The sequence below is a fragment of the Myodes glareolus genome, chromosome X, assembly GCF_982192425.1.
Source record: "Myodes glareolus chromosome X, mMyoGla1.1, whole genome shotgun sequence".
NCBI classification, from domain to species: Eukaryota; Metazoa; Chordata; class Mammalia; order Rodentia; family Cricetidae; genus Myodes; species Myodes glareolus.
The window spans coordinates 34,099,226-34,124,073 of record NC_142053.1 but is presented as its reverse complement, the minus strand read 5'-3'; the positions used below and the strand labels follow the sequence as shown (position 1 = coordinate 34,124,073).

General features: G+C 36.8%; 1 protein-coding gene across 1 annotated transcript in view; it reads left to right on the top strand.

Annotated features, from left to right (window-relative positions):
- Positions 1 to 24,848, top strand: part of Tenm1 (teneurin transmembrane protein 1) — an 819,764-nt gene that overhangs the window by 532,861 nt on the left and 262,055 nt on the right. Inside the window, exons 9-12 of the mRNA XM_085684917.2 lie at positions 16,701 to 16,900; positions 18,096 to 18,306; positions 22,967 to 23,068; positions 24,552 to 24,746. Of these exons, the coding sequence (XP_085541043.1) occupies positions 16,701 to 16,900; positions 18,096 to 18,306; positions 22,967 to 23,068; positions 24,552 to 24,746 (708 nt within the window). The remainder of the gene's footprint in view (positions 1 to 16,700; positions 16,901 to 18,095; positions 18,307 to 22,966; positions 23,069 to 24,551; positions 24,747 to 24,848) is intronic.

Genomic DNA, 24,848 nt, shown 5'->3' with positions numbered 1-24,848 from the left:
GAACACAGAGATCAGCATTGCCCTTGACAAGCCATGGGGGCAAACGTCTAACTCTGGGAAAAGAACCCTCTTGGGGAACCAGAAACTCAATTATAGAATATATCTTATTTATCAAACATATGTCACTACTTATTTAAATTCTCTAGAAAGCTTAGTGTTGAACACTTGTCAAAGATGTAAGTACTCAGGTGTAAACCTCTAAGTCAGTGTTTTGCCAATTTAAATAGACCTTTATAACCTTAAATTTTGATCACCATCTGGAATATATTCTAAACCAGGGTTGAATCACATATAACCTTACATTTCTATCATCATAGAAAAGTCCAGACTAATCCAAAATATCTGAAACTTGTTGCTTTCTTATTCTAAAAGGAGATAAAACAAACAGAGGGTTCATTAGGACTAATTACTGTACTCTTTAACCTTAGTAAAAGATGACTTCCAGTCATGTAGCTGCTTACATCATGATGAGGTCACAAACTAAGATGGAGGTGAGCCATGTGGTTGCTGTTTAAAACATGTTGTTCTAAACAATAGTTACATGCACATATACACAGAGTTGAATCCAAGTTACATATACATAAATGCAGAATCAAACCTAGCTTACATTTACACATACAGGGTTAAATCCAAGTCACATCACACGCGCATGCATGCAGACACACACACACACACACACACACACACACACACACACACACACACTAAACAGAAGTTGAGTAAATAAAAAGAAAGGGAGAACTGGTACGTGCTGACCAAGAGGAAGCTGGCTTCTCCATCTGTCCAACACATAGCAACAAACAGACAGGAGATTTAGAGAGGGAGAGCAGACAGACACAACCAGGTCACAAAGCAAAGAAAAAGAAAGAAAATGGAGAATTCTTTTCTTGGTTCCCTGACTGCCTGCTCCAAAGAATACTGAGGCCAGGTTTGATTTGAAAAGAGTAGTCAGTGGGTCTCCAAAAGCGAAGAAGTCCATGATTCCCGAGGATGAGGCAGATCCAGGGATCCAGGGAGGATCCGATAGACTAGTCACAGGCTATTCAATACATCATCATGCAAGAACAGGAGAGAGTCAAGGGCTTTGAGTCCAAGAGAGACACACTTGCTTGGTTCCAGGACTTCGGGAAAAGTCAGAAGGTGAGAAGAGGACTGTACTTAAAATTGAAGCCTCAGCCAGGTCGTGGTGGTGTATGCCTTTAATCCCAACACTCAGGGAGACAGAAGCACGTGCACCTCTGGGAGTTCAAGGCCAGCCTGGTCTACAGAGCAATTTCCCGGACAGCAAGAGGTACACAGAAAAACCCGGTCTCAGAAAGAAAGAAAGAAAAAACAAGAGGGGGGAAGGAAGCAAGGAAGGAAGAAAGAAAGAAAAGAAATGAAGGCTCACATCTAGGAAAAAAGTCAAAAGAAGACAGACCACCAGAGACCCAATTGTTGGTGCTGAATGGAAGGCAAAGCTGTTGATAAAGGAGAAAGCAGATTTGTTATAGGTGTAAAAGAGCAGATCAGAAAGCAAATTTATGCAGGTGGAAGAAAGTGGATCTGTTGCAGATGGAGCAGACAGGTAGAGTCCTAGTGTGAATTGGGTACCTTTGGCAGGCCCTGCCAAGATATGTCACTAAGCAAACATGCCATATGCAACAGAGCTAGTACAAGAGGCTTGTTGGAAGGGGGGGGGGACCAAAAGAGTGAAAGAGTGGAAGACCGCATCAGAGTGGGAGCCTGAGAGAGGCAGGCAGACAAGATGAAGAGAAGCAATAGAAAGAAGAAGGGGCAAGAGAGGAAATTAGAGACAAAGAACGGAGTAAAAGACACGAGACGAGGCAAAAAAATGAGCTCTGCCTGGCGGGCACTCTTAAAGGGTGAATAAGTCGCATAGCTGATGGCAGAAAGGGACTTGGTAACATGTAACTGCTTTGGTGGCAGACAGGCTGTTGCTGTGGAAATAGGCATTGGCATTCTTTAATGAAAGAAGCAGCATTAGATGTATAAGACCCCTTTTTGTCTATTTGAGAGAATTTACTCAATGAAAAGGAGAAATGCAGCTGAATAGGTTTCATAACTGAGTAGAGGAACAGGGAGAGAGAACAGAGAGAGGGTTTGGAGCAAAGATAAGATAAGGCTTGAAAATAGGGTACCTCCTTCCATCTATCGGCTCACTGGGAGAATGTTGCAAAGATCTCATAAAATATCGGGATACAGAGTGCTGGGAAGTGGCCATTTGTATTGATATCTAAGGGGTATTTGGGCCACATCTGACTGCAAAGACAGACAAGTTTAGAAGCTCTTAAAAGTCTGAGATCTTGGAGTTATAGACCATGACACAGTTCTCTTGAGTGAGGCAGAGAAATAAGATCCAACGGTCAGCAATTCCTAACATGCCAGGATTTCAGAGAGGAGTAATTGAGAAGGCACAGGCCGGCCAGTGGGTCGTCATTCAAAGATCCAGAGGCCATGGGGTGCTGAACACCAAGAGAAACATCTTTGCTTGATATCAGAGCTTGTTCAAGAGGTGAGAAACAAAAGTAAAGGGATAAATCCTTACTTATGGAGAATGGCCAGAGAAGGGGGGCTCACCGGTCACACTGGTGTCGGATGGAGGGGGCCAGCAACCTGTTAGGTGGAGAAGTGAGGCTGTCGTATGTGGACTCAGATCCAGGGTTCCAGCATGCCTTAGTCTGCCAGGCAAGAGGAAGCACCAAGAGAACCTCCCGAATTCATGACAACCAGTGTTTTAATTTTAAGAAACGGTACAAAAGAGTCATGTCATACCACAGGGTTCACATGAGAAGTTCATTGAAAGAGAGAGAAGGGGCAGAAACGGGGACAGAGAAAGGCAGAGAGGAAGGGGAAGATAAGGGGAAAGAAAAAGGAGCAGAGAGGGAGGCAGAGACCAGTCCCTGTGGACAATGGTGGCAGAAGAGAAAGAGGTGGGAGATAGGCAAGGCCCACCTTTTATAAGGGAACATAGCGAATGCACACATGGGGTGCTCTTTGTGGCTGTAGCTGAAAAATGTGTCCTGTCAGGACCCTAAGGGCAGACCAGTACAGATGCCTGAACACTAACAATGAAGCTCATGAGATTCCCCTTCCCATGGTATCTTGTGTATCAGTGCCATCCTTGTTTAGGTCTCTTTAGGCAGCCATGTTGATAGGGCTTCATGAGTGTAGCTTCTCTAATATTTCTAGGAGATGAATTTTCACAGCAATCTTCCTGTTCCTCTGGTTCTTCCAACAAATCCAACCCCTATCCTGTTATGATCTTTGATACTAAAGGTCACTCCTGAAATAATAAACAATATACACACATAACATATATTATGTTTCATGGTCTGAGTTGATGAGGATGACTGAACAGATCACTGTCTTTTGCTCCAGAGTTCACACTAGGCCTGGTCTCATGCCAGGCCTGGTACAATAAGCTCAGGGGCCAAGGTGCTTTTCTGACTCTTCAGAGAGATATGGGAACACAAAGTGATTCCCACAGAGTGAAAGCACTCAGTCATAATTCCCATGTACAAGAGGAAAGAAACGCTGGACTGCTCAAATTACAGGAGCATTAGTTTGCCATAGCAGCAAGATCTTCTCCTCTATTATCCCGCAAAGGATCAAGGGCAGAAGAGAGGAAATCCTAGCAGAGACCCAGTATGGATTCAGAACAGAAGCACACACAATTCATCAGATCTTCACTTTGAAGCAACTGGCAGAAAAATATGAAGAATTTTGAAAAACTTTATAAGTCTGTTACATCAACTTTAGGAAGGCATTTGATAGCATTTGGAGGAAAGAACTTTGAGAAACAATGAGATTCTATAGGTATCCAGAGAAAATCAGAAGAATACTAGAAAATGCCTATAAAGATACCTTTACATCAGTCAAAGTTATGGAGAACTAAGTTCTGTGTCTAACTAAGTTAAGGCAATCATAGGAGGGTTGCAGGGATTTGTCCTCTCACCACTATTCTTTAATATATTCCTGGAATTAATAATAGCAACAGCCCTGGAGGATGAGAAGATAGGCGTGTGAATGAATAACCTGCATTTCTCCTCTGATATAGCACTACTTGCTCAAAGTCCAACTGAGCTGCAGGCCATGGTAAATAGAGTGGTGGAAGTAAGTGAAAACCTTAGTATGAAAGGAACCATTGAGAAGAATGAGGTACAACATATGGGAAGGGCACACAAGGATTTTAATATTCTAATAAAGAGTCAGAACCTCAAGCAGTCAACTTTGTTGATCTGGGAGGAAACCTCAGTTCAAAGGAGGGAACTACTTCAGATGTCAAGAGGCAGATAGGGAAGAGCGAGGAACTAGGAGAGGTTTGGTCAGCAAGAGAAATAACGACAACAAAATTACAAGTGAATGAGACACTTGTCTTGAGTTGCCTTCTTTCAACTCTGAAACCTGCACCACAAGATGCTCCTCAGAGCATCGGAATGTGTTTGAGATGGCATGTCTCAGGAGGATTCTAGGCATCACAGAAAGAGACAGGCTGCAGAACAATGATGTTAAGAATCATCTCCATCTACAGAAGAAAGTAAACTACAGTATACGGCAATGAAGCTTGAGATACTTCAGCCATGTTATGAGAATGAATAGCAACAGATACACAAAGATAGCAGTGTTTTGAGGAGGGCACGGGATAAGGCGAAGGGGAAGATCCCAAAAACGCTGGATAGAGAGCAGAAAGGAAGACTGTGGAACGTTGGGTATGACAATAACACAAGTATCTAAGACTGCCCAGGATAGGAACAACTGGAGAACCACCATAAACGAGCTGCCCATGAATGCTTAATCATTGCCAGAGCATAAATAATTATACATATATGTGTGTATGTATATATATATGTATATGTATATATATATGAATGTGTGTGTATTGATGCACACATAACATATTGTAACTAAAGAAAGAAACCGAGGCCTTGAATTTGAATGAGAGCAAGGCACATAGCTGGTTGGAGAACGGAAAAGGGGAAATGATGTAACTATATTTTAACTTCAATATAAAAAATATTTAAATGAAACACAAGTGTGTGCTTCCCACATGCCACTTAATAATTGCATAGAAAATAATCCCATGCACTTGCTTTGCCTCTATATTTCTAACAATAGGCATTTGTGTTTACCTTTTATCTTTTTTTGAATCACCTATCTTTCCTTAGTCCTTTGACTTGTCTTTTCCTGTTTTCGTTATACAGCCTATTGAAGTTGTCTATACCAAACTAACACACAGGTACCATCTTCCCTTCTTTGACCTGGGAGAAATAATAATAAATTAAAATGTTGGGTTGGCAGGAAAATTCCACCTAAGCACACCAGTCTTCCCATTAACATAATTAGAAGGCAAATAAAATGAAGATCTTAGAGTTAAAAAGCACAGAAACCCTTGATTTTCAATGTTATGTCAGTTAAGTTTATATTTAAGGGTGTTAAGTACTGCAAAGAGTTAACAAATGAATCAGAAAACATGGTTGTTGCCCTTAAGGAGTCTGATTAAATCAGAAAGCTGAAATAACATGCATACAGGTACCTGCAATGCAAAATAGCATACAGCCAGCTGTTATACAGAAATAGAAGTAAGATGATTAAGTATTTAAAAGCTTAAAATTAAAAAAATGTGAAAGGGTAACTCATTTACAGTGGTCTGAGTTAGACTGTGGAAAACAAGGTGACTCGATCCTGTTAAACTTTAGGAGTACATATTTAGGGGTGAGTATAGTCATAGGGGAAATGCAGATGGTAAAAGTCTGCATGATAAGTATGTAATTAAGCAGTAGGGGTACTGAATGGAGACAGAAAATGATGAGATAAATGGTACAAATATCTAAAGGGCCACAAGAGTTATTGTTTACACAAGGAGAAAGATTTGTGCTTTGAAGACAAAAAAATAGTCAATAGAGAGGGAGAGACTGAAGATGCCAATAAGAAGAGATTGTGAAGGAACTAAAGTCCTAGAGGCAGCACATGAGAGAGGAGGGAGAAGCCTCAAGGATAAGCTAGTACACCAAACTGTATGCTGTACCAGTAGAGACATAATGTATTTTAAAAATATGAAATGGGAACTCAAGAAAGAAGGCACTATAAATGTTCAATAAATGCTATTTACTTTTATTATTCTTATTATTGCTAACCTTCGAAATGAGTTTTGTCTGTGAAAAATGTTAATTTCATAATATTGAATTTCTTCTGGGTCCCTAAATTGTACATATCAAAGGTTATAGCAGCATGACAACCAATGAAAATCAATGTCTATGCAAGCTGCCTCTCTGTCTGGAGGCCAGGTATTAGAATTTATAAAACTCCCTCATTACTCTCAACTATTTGATAAATAATCATCTAATTGTTAATAAATGTGCAGTTAGCAGATATCTAGAAGTTAGACAGATATAAATGTTCTGAGTGTTCCACAAATGCATTCTAAGGTAGATAGTAAACTAGAATGAGCCCCCAATACCACATCAAAGTCCAGAATGATATTATTTTGATACTTTACACCTCTACATAACAGTATCAAACATAACATATGAAATGTACAAAATAAATATCTCTCTGGTTACTCCTTCCCATTCATACCTTGTACAAGTACTGGACAAAGTTCAACTTCTAGGTATTAGATGGCATACCACCACTTAGAAACACATAAAAAACTCTTGAGATATTATATCGTAGTTTGTACATATATGCACAACTATTTCATGTCAATTATACTTCCTAACCATATTTCTATAACAGTATATTGACATATAATTTATATGCCACTCACTTTAAGTTCACAATTCAACGAATTTAAGCATATCCGTAATTATTCTGCCATCACTACTGTTTTGTGCTTGAACATTGTTATCATTTTTAAAAATTATAAGTATTGTACAGAATTCTTTTTTTCAAAATTTGAGTGTTTATTAGTTTTTAAATTAGAGAAGTACTATTTAATTTTACATCTTGGCTATGTTTCAACACAGGCAATGCCACAGAGTACCATGCCCCACACTAAGCCAGACATCAGCTCCCTGCCACCCTCCTTTCTCACGGTCCTTTCGAAGACCCTTTACTTCCCAGCTAAACACAACTGACAGATGAGTTAGACACAAAACACCAACCGGGGCCTGCAGCAAGCCAGAGGGTTGCAGTGAGTCCCTCCTACAGACAACTTGTCACACAGGGCAGGCAGCAAGCTTGCTCTTGGTGTAACCCTTGGCACATGCTCAGACTCAGAGACACAGGCACACTTTTCCTCGTGTACTTCTCAGGACCTCAGTGGGACCTCTCTGCATGGGGACAAGACTGTGCAGGATGGCTTCAGAGCATGGGGTCATATCCAGGTCAGCATGATGTAAGGCATACAAGGGTAAGAGAGGCCATGCCAGCAATAAATAGCATTATAGAAAAAATTCCAAGCCAGTAGGACAGACGTGGTGCTTGATGGTTCAGTTTCTGCGTCAGTGAAGTTATCCAGTTTAAAGCCTACTGTGAACGTATCACTGGTTTTTTGACTCTGGGCTGAGGCCATTTGCTCCATGCTTGGTAACAGAAAAGAAAACAGGTTCCTCGGCATGGAAGCAGCCTTAAGAAGGCCAGGGTCCCAGGGGCAGGAGGAAGATAGCTAAACTCACTGTGGCTGGGAAAACCTGCCTAGTCACTAGCATTGAATCAAACATGTAAGGTGTGAGGGGCTTGGTGGCTCATGCCTTTAATCCCAGCACTTAGAAAGCTGAGGCAGGTGAATCTCTGTGAGTCTGAGGCCAACCTGGTCTACAGGAGCTAGTTTCAGGATAGCTAGAGCTGTTACACAGAGAAACCATGTCTCAAAAAACAAAAACAAAATAAAATAAAATAAACAAACAAAAAAACCTCACAGAAATCTTATACAACTGTTCCTTTACATAAGCAACTACTAATATACATTAATCTATATTTACAAATTTATGCATTCTACATAAATATAATTATATAATATGTAACCATTTGAGTACATTTTCACTGAAATGTTTTCATAGTTAATGCAGGTTATACATAGCATGTATACTTAGTCTTTATAGACGAATATATTCCATCAAATAGATGTGCCAGATGTTGGTTAAATGTTCATTATTTGAGAGACCTTTTAAAGGTTTTCACTTTTGGATGACTATGAATAATTCTGCAATAAATACTAATGTACATGTTTTTAAAACATTTTTCGTGTTTGAGAATTTTGTGTACGCACGTAATGTGTTTTGATTGAGGCCACTCTCCATTACTTCTTCTCCAATACCTTCTTTATCCCATCCACCACTTTTCCATCCTGATTTCATGTTTTCTTTTCTTAAACCTGATAAGTCCACTTAGTGCTACTTGTATGTGCATGGAAATAGGAACGATCTAATGGATCACGGGTAGCCCTCAGGGGCCACTTCCCTGAAAAAAAAAAAAACTGGTTCTTTCTCTCCTGGCAGCCATAAATTTCTAATAGCTCCTCAGCAAGGAATGATATTTCATCAACCCCTCCCCTATCCATGCTAGTATTTTGGCTGTCTTGATGGTATATAGGTCACAGCTGGAGTGAATGAGTTCATGTGTGTGAAGGCCCTGTCATGTGCAGCAAACACTGTCTTGCTGAAAATTCCCACTACCTATGGCCCTTATAATATTTCCACCATCACTACTTCACCAGTAATCCCCAAGCCTTGATGGTGTGGTGCAGTATAGATATTATATAGAGATCAGAGTACTCCATAGTCTAATATTCTCTACATGTTGATCTGTTGTGAGGGTCTGCATTAATTTTCATCCGATAAAGGCTGACAAATGTTGTAATTTATGGGCATAAAGGTAAGAACTTAAGGGGTCATTTATTATTACTACTTTAGTTTAACAGAATAATAGTATTATGCTCTCACCCTAGAACCTAGGACCTATCCAGCTAACATAATATTCAGCCCACTGTTACACCAGTGAGAAAAGCAGACTAAGGCTATTTATTACTTTTCTCCTCCAATAGCGTGCATAGAACCTCCTAGCACTATAAAAGCAACACAAAATTTAATTATTTACAAAACATTTAAGAAACAATTTAAAAGAATTATGTGTTTTATTTTTCAAAATATCAATAAACAAATACACACTCAAAATACCATTTCAACTAAGTAATACAATTAAAAACAAAGTTTTAGCAATGCCATTTTATCATAGATCACATACATATATATACAGAAAACATATACTCTACTGTATAAGGTATTGTGATAGGTTATAAAGAATTTCCATTTATGGATCTAATCTTTTATACATGTGAGTAATATATATGTGAAGTGTAAAATTAATTAATGATTTTAAACATATCAATCTATGAACAACATCATAAAGACAAAGAGGTTTTATTTACAAATCTATAGTATTCACTTCAATTTCTTAAGCGCCTATTTTTTTAATATTTATTTATTCTATATCCCAACCACAGTTTCCCGCCATCCTCTCCTCCTAGTCCCTCCTCCAGCCTCCACTCTGCTCACCTAATCCATTCCTCCTCCATTTCTATACAGAAAAGGACAAGCCTTCCACGGATATCAACAAAACATAACCTGTAAAGTTGCAGTAAGACTAAGCACCTCCCCTTGTATTAAGGCTGGGCAAGATGACCCTGTAGGAGGAGTAGGATCGCAAAAGCCAGAAAAAGAGTCAGAGACAGCCCTTGCTCTGACTGTTAGGAGTCCCACAAGAAGGCCAAGCTACACAGCTGTGTCATATATGCAGAGGGCCTAGGTCAGTCTCATGCAGGCTCCCTGATTGTCAGCTAAGTCTTTGTGAGCACCTATGAGTCATGTTAGTTGATTCTGTGGGTTTTCTTAAGATGCTCATGACCCCTCTGGCTCCTACAATTTTTCCTCCCTTTCTTCTTCAGAATTCTCCAAGCTCAGTCTAATGTTAAATTGTAGATCTCTGCATCTGTATCCACTAGTTGCTGGAAGGTGCCTCTCTGCTGACTATTGGTCTAGGCATGAATCTACGTGTAGCAGAATATTGTTAAGCATCATTATATTGATGGTTTTGTTCTAGTCATGCATGGTTCCATCGTAGGTCTCTGGGTCATCCAGCCTTTCTCGCTCGGTCCTGGCACTCTAGGCAATGTCAGAAGTGGGTTAAATCTCCTGGCATGGATCTCAGGCTAAACAAGTCATTGGTTGAACACTCTTCTCTCTGTCCCACAATCTCTGTGCCACCCTTCGGCAGAACATACAAAGTCAATACAGACTGTAGGTCAAAGGTTATGTGGCTGGGTTGGTGTCCCAATCCTTCCACTAGAAGTCTTTCCAGGTAACAGCAAATGGACTGTTCAAGTTACATATTCCCTACTGCTAGGAGTTTTAACTGGGTTCAACTTTGTAGAGTTTCCCTTGCACCAAGATTCTGTAACCCTGAAATAGCCCCCTTTTGAGTCATCTCTTTCAGTACTACCCGCTTCCACACCCGACCTGATCCCTTATATTCCCATCCCCCTATCCTCAGCAACTTCCCTTTCCACTTTTAAGTGAGTACATGTTGTGTTCATGTTCCTGAATCTAGGTTACATTACTCAGGATGATTGTTTTAATTCCATCCATTTGTCTGCAAATTTCATGAAGTCATTATTTTTAACAACTGAGTAGTACTCCACTGTGTAAATGCACATTTTCTTCATCCATTTATTCCTTTCCTCAAACCTTGAAATGAAAAGTCAAAATAGGCTATTAAAAGAAGTAATTTCCACATTCCAATTTGTTTTACTTTTGAAACTGTAACTACAGCATTTTTCTCTTCTCTTTCCTCTCTCTAACCCCTCCCAAGAACTTCCCTTGCTCTTTTCAATTCATGGCCTCTTTTTCATTAATTAGTATGTGCATATTTGTTTCCAAATATAACTTTCTCATCTGTTTAATGTTACTTGTATGTATATTTTCACAGCTGACCATTTGGTACTGGATAACCAACTAGAATGCTTTTTTCATTCAGTGTTTATAATGCAGACTAAACATGAGATTCATTTATCCTCTTTTTTTGTCCTGCCTGTTTGGAAATATATAATGTATGCCAAAACATGTTTGCTAGAGAATCTGGGCAACATCTTTTGATGGATTAAAAGTTCATCAAAAATTAAGATATGTGGGTTCTTAAGGTCAGTGCCAAAGGTTTTAAAAACAAAGAAGTATAATAATATTATAATATTCTATTTCAACAGATCATGGAAAAAATAAATGAAGATACATGGATAGAAATGGTAGATTTTGGCCATTCCATTTGATATCTTCATAGTTTTAGATTATGGGAAATAAAATTTATTTCACTTTCACTTTTTCTCTAAGAACTAATATTCTAAATTTTACAAGGATTTATTAATGTGAGATTATATTATATTGAAATACCATAAATATGATACTTAAATCATGTCACATGCAGTATGAGCAATTGAGCTCCTTTCAAGATGTTGAATATACAATAAGATAAAATGAAAAATAAATGTATTTTTAGTATATGATTCTTTTCCTTGGGCTGCAAAGCTTAGCTACTTTTCAGGGAATTCTTAAAAGCCTTAATAAAATGTTTATGTTTCTTTTAATATAAATACAGTACCTAGTCATTTTTATATGAAGACCTTATATAATTATTCTTTTTGGAGAACACATGTTTTTGGAGAACACATGTCTGATCATGTGCCATTGACTTTCTTATACTGAATCATAATAGAATTAAAAATCTTTCATGGCATATTAAGTAAAATAAAAAATACACACATTATGTCCTGAATGTAGTTATTATGCTACATTTATAAACCAATTTTCATAATAATCATATTGTTAGCATTCATGTATAAGCCTAGGTATTTAAAACCTTGGTTTAAATGACACAGACACTGCAAACTATGTCCATCATATATTTCATGCCCTATTTTTTGCCTTTGAGGTAGCTTGACCTTTTCTTGTTGAACGAAGCTACTTTCACTTAGTGTGTCATCCTTGAACATAGCTTATCTGCCTTTCATTTTTCCTGCTCAGCAGTTGATGTCTGTGTTGCAACCTATAAAGAGAGTGTTTAGCTCAAACTAAATTGGTGGATATTGGTAAGACTGTGATAACTACAGTACTGCACAGTATGATATGATTCAGGGCTCTCTGCATTTCATTCCCCATGTGTACAAAGAAAAGCATTCTGTTCCTAGAGAGCATGCTCTTCTTCAGCATTTTGATATGCTTCAGCAAAAAAAAAGTGATTGAATGATCATTGAAACACAAAGATTGCAATAGCATAGCTTTTCATTCTGTTGTTTGTAATTTGTATTAGAATCAGACTCTGTGCTAAGTTTGCTCAGTGTTTTCTTTTGCTTTTATTAATCAAGCTGGATTTTCATAAAAACCACATTTTGAATTGTTTTGATATTTTTTGTAGTTTCCCCCTCTTTTGAGTTACACCATTAAAAAATGAAATAATAAGTGACTTAATAATCACTGAATTGCAATCCATAACCAATTTGAAAGATAATAAAATGGAGGTTATTTAATGGTGTAAGTTGCCAACAGGAACATATGTCTCTTTCTGATGCACAAAATTCTAAAAGATTAGAGTCTTGGAAATTTTCCACCTGGGAGAATTTCTCTTCCCTAATATGAAAATACCACCACTAGATTATTTTCTCACTTTTTATTGAAATTATGGTCCACTTGTTTATGTATTTTATCTCTATTCACATACCTTATATTAACTTTAAGCTTATAAAGGGGAAGATCATCTTCTCCTAAAATTATTTTCATAAATTATTGATGCATATGTACTCTAGATGTTCAGTGATGATAATAACCAGATAACACCAACAACAGAATTTCATAAGCCTCTTTTTGTTGGCTGAGGTTGCTGTCCTGCCTGGTCCTGCAATAAACACACAGAAACTATATTATTTAAACTATTGTTTGGCCAATCACTTAAGCATATTACTAGCTAACTCTTAATCTTCAATTAATCCATTCTTATTATTTTATATTTTACCACAAGGCTCGTGGCCTACCAACAAGATTCCAGCTGGTAGTTTGCTTCCTTCTTCTCTGGCAGCTCCACGACTTCTCTCTGACTCTGCCTATTCTCTCTATATATCTTTTCCAGCTTGGCAATATTCTGTTAAGTCATTGGCTGAAAGCAGCTTCTTTATTAACCAATGGTATACAGATGAAAATCCCACATCATCCTTTGATTTAATAAATAACATTAAAGTAGCATTATTATATAATGCATTATATTTATACAGTTCAGAAAGAGAACTTGTAATATTAGGTCAGTCTTCCATACAAAATTTAATATCCCCACCCAGTTTTTGCTGTTTTAAAAAATCAGCAGATTGGTTAGTTAAAGAGTATTCATGACACTTAAAGAGTTTATTGATTGACCCTAGAACAGTTTGAATTGTTTTATGTTTATAATATTGTTTGTATGACTTAATGGTGCATTTTAAGAAGTGATAAAAATCTTCTAATGAGGATAACTGTTGGATAAACTGAACTTTAAGTTGAGAGCAAAAATGCCCACATAAATATGGTCTATTAATCTCCTACCCAATGAAGATACTTTTTGGCTCTAAAACCTTAAGAGTTAAATTTATTATCAATCCTTTGGGAACCAAATTGTTCAGTCTTACTTAGACAAAAAGTAACTTCCAGTGAAAAATAAGGTACTCTGTTGGTCATTTATTATCTCAAAGGGTATGTTTTATTAGAAATGTCAATTTCACAAAATTATGTGTCCTGTAATACATAATTATGCTCAAAATTGCATTTGAAATCTATTATTAACAGTTAACAGTGACCATTCCTAAAATAGTTATTACTCTTGGCCTTAACACAAAAAGAAATAATGTAGGTATTTTAGGGAGTTAAAAGCTGCAAGCATTGGCCTATGAATAAAGTCACTGCAGATGGATTTCTTAATGGGCTGCTAATTTTATGTAAGGTGAACACAAAGGACAGGGACCATGGGTGTTTTTAAACTGTGTGGTATGGAGACAGAGCTGATGTCTGAAAACTATAAAGATGGAATGAAATGAGGCCAAATTCAATTTTTCCTCCTGAGGTATAATCTTCCTTATTTAAAATGGAAAGCAAACCAATTTCCTTTCCTCCTTTTCTATTCCTTCCCTCCCCACTACCACATGACATCGTATTCCATAAAAAGGTACATTAAGCTATCGTGTCAAATAAAGCTATTCTTGTGCAAACTAAACATCTGCCCTCACAGACCAAGTACTTCTGGGTTTCAGATACTTGGCTATTAGTACTATCCAAATGATCCAAACTCACAATCGTGGTGTCAGTTTAACACTCCCTTCGTATTCACAACTATTACCATTACTTCTCAGGTATTGACAAGTGCACAATGCAACACAGGCATCACTTGGAATCCTGTGAAAGTGTCTCACTTCAAACCCACTCATTCAATGCTAGTATTTGAAGACTGCTCAGTCACATTAATGTCTGACAAACTCGGCTTCAGAATCTTCTGTATTGTTCTCATGTCTTTCTCCTACTTTCCATTTATACTAAATTACTTTTCACTGAAATGTACCTTTTTTACAGAAGTTATTTGTGCTTCCCCTAAATTCAAGTATTTGTGTCATTTCACCTGAATCACCAATGTGTACTCCCTATATTGTTCTTATGTCTTCCTCTAATTCCTTCCTACATTCTGCCTCAATATTAGAATATCTAATACATCCAAACCTTTCCAGTTTGGTTTGCATCTTTGTTGAAGACTGTGCATTATGAAAAATTACTATAGCACTGAACTGAACCCTAGGCCTTCCCTCTATTAAAAAAATTAATGATACCTGTGGAAGACTTCAGTTGGCATTTAATAAATTGGTCTTTAAATTGACAACCTACACAAAGAATAAGGATCCTTTCAAAAGTCAAATGTTACCAGATAAAAATCTCAGTGCAAGGTATGGGATATCCCTCTTCCAGTTCTTGGTCAGAGGTAACCTGGAGACCCACAAAGTAATTCAGAATACTGACATTACTAAAAGACACAGTCACACAGCAAACTCCCTGATTCTCTTGCCTTTTGAATCATTCTGCACCCTCTTTTGCAGTGTTCCCTGAGTCTTAGACATGTGTGTGTGTGTTGTAGATATATCTGTTAGGACATCCCTGCATTTTTGAATGGTTGTTTGCTATAATGGCCTCTGTCTGTTGCAAACAGAAGTTGCCACAATGCGAAGGAAGGACTACACTTTTGTGTTTATAATGTAGTTAGAGATTATGCTGGTTTAGTAAAATAGTGGTGTTGGGTTCTCCTCAAAGATTCATGACATCACTGGACTCGGACAGTTAGCCATGTTTTCAGTACCAGATATGATATTCCTTTTGTTGAACAGGTCTCAAGGCCTGTTGGTTATTGCCAAGATATGTATGCCACTATTGCACCTGGGTTTTTTTTTTCATGCAGGGTACTGTTGTAGTTGATAGGTGTCATAGCTGCATAGGACTGCTGGTTGCCACCCTCTTTTGGAAGATTAAACGGCTTATAGTTCTATGGAAGTTAGTCCTCAGGGAAGAGGCATTCGGTTCATTTCCAACCTTTGAGCCTTGTGTCCAACAGCTCAAAGGAGGACTTCTCATGCCTGGTATTGGGGTTTTTCTTAGATCATCTCTCTTACTTGTGGGGAACATTGTTAACACAGATGAGAAATGTGATTTAAACTGTGTATTATACAGAACATTATATGTATGGTAGATTTTCATTAGATAAATAGTTAATAATATGATTTCTTATGACCTTTTCAGATATTCTTACTATTCTATGTTACCTATACTAATCAAATCCTTTTGACTGGTTCCCAACACAATATAGACAATATGCCATTATTTCTATCCAACTCTATTTAGAATTCTTTTTATATATGCATATTCCACAACTATAAGATCACCACATTACAGCACTGTGCTTTAGCGTAAGCTTCCCTTTCTGTGTTCTAACATCTTTTCCATAGTTATGTTGAAGGTTTCTGCTCCTTCTAAGACTCATATCCAATGTCATTTCCTCTAATTACCTTTTTATGACTCATCAATTCATTCATTAAATAATTATATACTAATCATTAATAGATATGTAATCTTTTCATACATTCACATATATTGTCTATATACTGAGGATAAAGCAATGAACAATGTAGCCACAGCCCTTGTTCTCAAAATACTTACCTTATATGCTGAGAAAATAGGTAATACGTAATGTATAAATAAAATATGCAGTGTGTTGAAATGTAAATTACTATGAGAAAATAAAAGACCAAAAGAGCATGAAAAGAGGGATAAAAATATCCCTTAAACAAAATGCTTTTTCTTCCTTTGAATACTGATGCATTTGCTTTTATACCTGTCCCATTTGCTCCATGATTTTCAAAACTCAATGAGAGGAAGAACTACATCTTACTAATCTTCGTAACTCCTGCAGTTATCAAGATAATATTCAGTAAATACTTAAACACAGTTGTGTTAAACAAAATCAATCGAGAAACTGGCATAATAGTTGGCCAGAAAAGGCCCCTTAGAATACATTTAATTTGAGCAAGACCTTGAAAGATAGGAGAAAGAAAAATTAAGTAACTTGTTTTGACACATCTGTTCTTGAAAAGCTAAAAAGTATTGCTTTATAAATTAAGATGAATAATATGTATAATTCTCTCTTTTTAAAACCAGTGTTTCAGAAGGGACGAGCAATTGATACTGGAGAAGTTGACATCGGCGCACAGGTCATGCAGACCATTCCACCGGGCTTATTCTGGCGTTTCCAGATTACTATCCACCATCCTATATATCTGAAATTCAATATTTCTTTAGCCAAGGACTCTCTACTGGGAATTTATGGCAGAAGAAACATTCCACCTACACACACTCAGGTATTTGATATAATAGGTATTTTCTTAAATCTTTTTAGAGGGTACTATATCAAGCAGTTCAAATGCTGTGATTTGTGAATACTGTAGGAGTCAAGGCAGGAAAATCTTTTTAACAAATAAATATTCAGATTAATCACATTGTAATGAAAACACTGTATGTAGAAATTAAAAAAATGGCATTTAGCAAAACATATTCAGGAAAGATGGTTGAAGAAAATGGTCTTTAAACTTGATCTCCTGACTCCAAAGGAAAGGTCATGTGACTGCCTCACTCCTCTCATCTTCCTCAGCTCTAGAGGTGGGACCATCAATCCTTTTACTGTTATACCAGTCACAGAATGCACATCAACCAGAAGGTAGTGGCAGATATTTTTTTAAGCAGATGATATCTTACGTACAGAATTTTTTCAATAAGCAAGTCTTGCAAACGTTACAAGAATTCAGATATGTAAAACCTCTGCAGTTTCCATGGCCCATTCAAAAACCTTGGATCCCATATTTCTCATGTTTTTGTTAAGCCAATTTCTTTTCTGCTTTAATTTAACAGGAATGCTGCTCTATCTGCATAGTTTAAAAGAACTAGATACACACTCCATATATCCACCAACAGTGATGGCTAGCATCAAAACTTTTAACTTCTGGCCAAGTCAAAGATACTCAAATGCCATTCAAAAATGAACCACAAAACATAGGAAAGTGTAAAACAATGTATTCACCAAATGATTAGGGGGAAAGACTGGCCTTTGAATATTTAAATACATACCCACAAAGGGAATAAATTGTGATAAATGTTGTCATTTATAATTTTTCATTTATTTGTGTTTTTAAAGTTATAAAAAAAACCTTTTAAATTTGCTGACAAGGTCACATTTCCAAGCAGAATAAGCTATCAAGTATTTACTCTTAGATAGATACTTTGCTAAAATGTCAAGATCTCATACATAACACTCAAAATTGTTTCTATTTCTTTGAGGTTTGCTTTTAATCAATTTTTACTTTGAACAGTCCCAAGATGAGAAGTTCACAAAATTTGTACATGTAGTGAAACAATTTTCAAACCTAACAAATGTCTTTGACTTCAAATACACTTAAGAATTGTTAACTCTCAAAGCACGAAATATGTGAGAGTTAAAGATGGTTATATGCCCAGAAGTAAAAAATAGTTCAAGCTCACAGTTGTGTTTGTTTGTTCCAGTTTGATTTTGTGAAGTTAATGGATGGCAAACAACTGGTAAAACAAGACTCTAAGAGCTCTGACGACATCCAGCACTCCCCAAGGAATCTGATCTTAACATCCCTTCAGGAGACAGGTTTCATAGAGTATATGGACCAAGGACCTTGGTATCTGGCATTTTACAATGATGGAAAAAAGATGGAACAAGTATTTGTGCTAACTACAGCAATTGGTAAGCTGCCTTGGCTGTTATTTGAATTCACAGCATCTCTCTAGAAGACACTGGTGGAAAAAGTATTTCATTACTCATACAAACTGTTCCATCTACCTTAAAGTCACTAGTCACTAAATGTCAGCATGAGTAACATTTTATTTTTATTCTCGTTGACGTTAAAATATTGGGTAAGAACTTTACTTTTAAAGCTCTCCAGAATTTGATGATATTTTTGGACACTTGTCATGCAGCCCTTTATATGTTTTTTTATTAAACAAAGAAAACAAACTATTTTTTATTATACATACCAATCCAAGTTCCCACTCCTTTCCCTCCTCCCATTCCTTTCACATACCCTCCCACCCCACCCCACCCCATCCACTCCTCAGAGAGGGTAAGGCACATTGCTCCGGGGAAGGTCCAAGGCCCTCCCTACTATATCTAGGCTGAGCAAGGTATCCATCCAAAGAGAATAGGTTCCAAAAAGCCAGTACAAGCAGCAGGGATAAATCCTGGTGCCACTGTCAGTGGCCCCCTAGTCTGCCCCAGCCATGCAACTGTCAACCACATTCAGAGGGACAATAGGTTCTTAATGAAAATATTCTCTGGATAATATTGTTTCAGAAAACTATATAAATGTGCAACTTCATAGGAAAGCTTAAAAGCAAAAGTATCCTTGTTGAACTGAACTGTATAGCTTTCTTCTTTACTGCCAGTGACATAGCATGTAGGTTTGTGAGTTAAGGGTCAGCATTAGCTGAAAAGGAAATTCAAAGTCAGTATTGGCAAACCAGTGAATATTTACCAAATATAGAAAACAGTCTAGGGATGTAGATGACATGATTTCCAAAGTTCTATCCCCAGTGAGAGAAAGGAAGATAGGAACTAAAGACTCTGTTAAATAGTTTGATTATAAAATAATAGTAAATAAATCCTTGCTAAAATAGAAAGACTGGCATCGATATATTTATCTAAAACAACTGATTCTAGAACCACTAAGACTTTAAAATACAAACTAAGAGCAGTCAGGGTTCCCTGCCCTGTGTGAAGTCCAAGATCCTCCCAACTCCATCCAGGTCTAGGAAGGTGAGCATCCAAACAGAATAGGCTCCCACAAAGTCAGTCCATGCATTAGAATCAAAACCCAGTGCCATTGTCCTTGGCTTCTTAGTCAGTCCTCATTGTCAGCCACATTCAGAGAGACCAGCTTGATCACATGCTCCATCAGTCCCAGTACAGTTAGCCTTGGTGAGCTCCCATTAGATCAGTCCCACCGTCTCAGAGGGTGGACGCACCCCTCGCGGTCCTGACTTCCTTGCTCATGTTCTCCCTCTTTCTGCTCCTCATTTGGACCTTGGGAGCTCAGTCCAGTGCTCCAATGTGGGTCTCTGTCTCTATCTCCATCCATCGCGGGACGACTGGAGAGGGAGGGACGGGGGAAGGGAGTGGGAGGGAAATGGGAGGAGGTGAAAATTTTTTAATAGATAGATAGATAGATAGATAGATAGATAGATAGATAGATAGATAGATAGATAGATAGATAGAATACAAACTAAAAATCCTTAGAGAATAAGAATACTGAGAACAATAACTTGAGTCATTCCAAGCTGTTCTTCAGATTTCTTTGGGTCTGATAATTAAATGGTTATTTCAGTGTGCCTTTTAAAGTGTGGTCTTTCTAAATGTTAGGTTAAAGTTAGGTTAAAAAGTTAGGTTAAAGAGCCTATAACACTCTTCTTCACCATTACCCTCCTTAGTCTGAAGCATCTCTGTCTTTTGTCATGTTTTCTCAGTAAACTCAGTCCCTTGATTTTTTGTGTGAAGAAAGTGTAGCTCTTTAGCAATTTGGGAATCCTCAGGGTAAACAACTTGTAGACGGCGCATCAGATTGTTTGAATTTTCATAAAACGCATGTCTTTTAAAAGAAGAGAAAAATTTTTACAGCTGTCAGTTTCCTACACAACTCTCAACCACTTTATCCTTTAGCTAACCTGTTCAGCCATATGTTTAGAAAGATGTGTTGACTGTTAATAGATAGACCATCTGCTCCTGATAACAATTAGATTCTATTTTTACTTGATGTCTAAGACCTTGAGAGAGTAGAAAACAGTATTCTAGCCATAAGACCATTAAAGTTTTTCCTCTAAAATAATGAGAAAAGCAATAAAATCATACTAAGATGAACTCCATTGATCTTTCATATTCAAAATTCATATTTTTGTTAACTCAGAAAAATGATACATTTGCAGTAACATCACTATCTTGTCACTAAGAGTAGATCCTTAGAATTCACAGCAATGAAAAAAATCAGAACGCAATTTTGATGATTGCCATTAAATTGCGACAGGCTGATTTAGAGAAATTAGAAGATATAAAATATTTGTGAATATTTTCTCTATTCCTTTTAATTTAATTCTTCATCTCAAATTATAAATACTAACCAAGTTATTAACCTGTCGAAAGCGAGTAGATCCTAAACATGCTTGGAACTGTTTACCTTCACTTTGTTTCATGCCCAAAGGAATTTCACCTTTCAGAGATAGTCTTATCATTCAGATATCAAACTATCAGTTTCATAGAAAACAGTGAATTTTCCTTTTGTACACTCAAGTCAGTGTCTTTACTTTTCTACTTGTTTAATATTAGAATAAACAGATATATTTTTTTCCTGTTCCATTAAAGAAAGTTCAAGGAGGCTGGAGACATGGCTTAGCAGTTAGAAGCACTTGTTGCTCTTGCAGAGGAATCGGGTTAAGTTCCCAGCACCCACATGGTGGTTCACAACCAACCATAACTCCAGCTGTAGGATATGCTGTTGTTTGACCTCCAAAGACACCAGGTACATACATGACACATATCCATATATGCAGGTAAAGTACTCATACCTATAATAAAATAGACAAAACAACACAAATTAAGTTCAAGGAAATTTCCCCCAAATAATCAAAAGCATATAAATCATTTATTCTAAAGCATACACATTTTTTAGGTTTTTATACCTTATCTTAATGACAGTAAAGGTGACTTATATACTTCATAAACAAACTAATGGTTGTGTTGTTTATAATCCACGCAGCCTCTGAATCCATTCCAAACTCTTTCAAGATTGTCTAAAATGGGTTCATACCATTTTCATTTTCTTGTCTTATTCTGCCAAGGAAAAAACTCCGACACATCAGCCACAAGTTCTCTAAATACGTAGTAAACTAATTAAAGTACATTGATCTCAACACTTTAATGTTTAATGTGGAGTACCTACAGAGTCACATAGAGTGCTTGGGAGATTGTAGATTCCTGGACAAGACCTCTTAAACCAGATTCAGGAGATTCAGAACTAAAGTCCAGGAATCTATCTTATAGGTGTCACACAATGATTCTACTTATTCAAGGGGTTCATAGGCCACAGTTACACAAATATCATTTCTCAACCTTCACTGCATTTACAGACTCTCGTCATCCAAGCAAAGATACCATGACCACCTCCTAGAATCTCTCTTTTTTTATTAGAAATATTTTTCCCAGCGAAAGAGGGTTTTTTAAATTAAAAATGGAAAAGTCAATGAAATGATTTTAATAGGTAAGAATTTAAAAGAGAGAAAGGAGTAAGGAAGGAGATAAAGAGAAGATAGGAAGACTCAGAGGTAAAGATTGCTAAGTATGGAACTTTTGTATTTATATTATTTAAAGTAATTTTTAGCTTTAAATATATTTTGATTATATTCTTCCCCTCTCCCATGTTCTTCCATATCTTTACCTCCTCCATTCCTACACAAGTGTCAATTTATTTCTCAAATAGATAAAAACCAAATATAACAAGCACACACATACCACGCCAACAAGAGGACACACTGAAAACATGATCTTTTATAGGCCTGTGAGTTAATCATTGTTAGACTCAAATATAATTGGAAACTACAAAATTAAAGTTATCTTCAAAGACTGACATCTCTAAAGCAGTATTTTTCAGAAAAGTTATATAAATTTATTTTCTGAACAACTTTATGGGTACCTTCAAAGCCTTCTCAATCCCCCTGAAAACTGTTTTGTAAAAATGGAATGAAAAAATTAGTGGCAGGGAACTGATAAGCATTTACAGTCAAGAAGACATTTCTCAACAAAATACTTAGGTTCAAATGCTTTTAGTGGTGGTAAATTTAATATGAACACTTACTTTAAAAGCATGCCATTGTCACTTATTAATGAAAATGAACTACTGATTATCATATTTAACCTGTCAAGATACTATATTAAATAGTCCACTTTGCTATAGAAGAAACTTTATTTACTACAACATAAGTATAAAAAAATACAGTGGTCTTTGTCTTACGAGTTACATTTTTAAAGTATGTTTTGCTTTTGAGAAATGTTATAATTCTCATACCTTTTTAACTTTATCATAAATGCCTCTTAAGAATACAATTTATGTAGACCCTTTATGCACTTTAGAGATGAGACAGTTTTTGTTCTCTTAAAAAGTCAGTTCACCAAATTGAGAACCATGTTTAATAATCTACTGCATATGACATCATGCAAAAGTCTTTATCCCTAATTTTGAGCAATAAGTTCATTTCAGACAGCAGAGGACAAGATTATTATAGACAGAGAATTCCTGAAACACTTAAAACATCCGATCTCTAGCCTAAATATGGGTTCATTTCTCTCTTTTTTGTATTAATAGAAATAATGGATGACTGTTCAACCAACTGCAATGGAAATGGAGAGTGTATCTCTGGACACTGTCATTGTTTCCCAGGATTTCTTGGACCTGACTGTGCTAGAGGTAATGTTGTGCTATGATTCTGATTGTTTTAGAGTGGGGGTTCTCAATTGCCCTAATGCTGCAACCCTTTGACACAGTTCTTCATGTTGTGGGCTACATTTTAACTGTAATTTTGCTACTGTTACTAATTGTAATTTAAATATTTGATATGTGAGCGCCCCCAGGGGGTCATTCCCCACAGGTTAAAAACCACTGTTTTAGAGACCCATTATTGAAGAACTCATAGTGATTATAGTAACAATGGTCATAGCAGCAAAAGCACTGGCAGTGCTCTCCAATAATTCTCATCAAAATCCGAGCACTTAGTATGCCAGCTGCATTCTAAACACTTCTCATCGCCTCTTTTAATCCTTCTTTCCTGCAATAGTTCTATGAAGTAGGTCTGCTATTAGCCCTATTTTGTGAGCAAAGAAAGAACCTCAGAAGGAATAGTTAAGGAAGAACGTAAGATTAAGTACCAGCTGAGATTTGAACCTAGATAATCTGAGCCAAGTACAGCGTACTGCTCATATTTCTTTTATAAAACAACTCATAACACTCTGAGCTTGAAAGGAAAAGTTAGTATTTGAAAACACCATCACAACTGAAGTACTGATAAATCACTAAATGGATACGTAGTTTATAAAGAAATAAATGATTATTCAAAAGTTAAACTTAGCAGTCTTTATTGTTTCATGTGCTTGCACATAGTTTAATTAATTCTTGAAAAGCTTTAGATAAATTGGACTGTGCATTCCTCTAGAATTGGAGTTATCATTTTGCAGACGCTTTCTTTTCATTTTCAGTGTAGTCTTAAAGTTTCTGGTCTGCTTGGTTAATCTCGGGTTTCTTCGCAGGGAAAAAAACCCCTCTGTTCATTTAGATTAAATTCCATTCAATAGAGAATTCTGAAGCAGTTACTAGGTTTCCTGCACCATAACAGATCCTGTGAAATGGGGGAGAAGGGTTTTGTATTTTAAAAGACATATAAGAAAAAAAACAGAAGATGTGGGCACTACCCTCAAAACCTCATGGATTTAAAATGAACACACACAGGGACACAACAGAATAGGTGTTCTAGTAAAAGTCTGTTGAAGATGTTCTCTATGTATCTGTTTTTACAGCCTTTACAAGACCTTTTCATGTCAATAGCACCCTATTTATTAGTTTTTAATGCACACTTTGCTTTCAAAAATAGTATACATGTATTTGAGGAAATGAAAACCCTTAGTTTAAAAAATAGTAGCAGTGATAATAGTTTGAAGTTGTGATAAGATCAAAAGCAAGTATTTTTCCTCCACTTTGGAAATCATCATAATTTGTCTCTACTCCACTTCTATAGGAGGAATATTCTGTTTGTAATTGTGATCATAAACCTATTCAATAAAGAATAAGACAAAAATATTACTTTTTCCAGAAATAATATACTAGAGGCGGGATAGAATTATTCTTGTGAGATTTTTCAAAGGATTATAACATCACCAGTTTCTTTGCCAACCTTTAGATTCGTGCCCCGTGCTGTGTGGAGGAAATGGGGAATATGAGAAAGGCCACTGCGTCTGCAGAAATGGCTGGAAAGGACCTGAGTGTGACGTTCCAGAAGAACAATGCATCGACCCAACGTGCTTTGGCCACGGCACCTGCATCATGGGAGTCTGCATCTGTGTTCCCGGATACAAAGGAGAAATATGTGAGGAAGGTCAGAGCCCCATTTCAATATATTGCTTCAGGCTATTCTCTTGCTGGATTGTCTGTCGTGTCATTCTGTAATACTAGTAGAGAGACGAGCACTCTTTGCAAA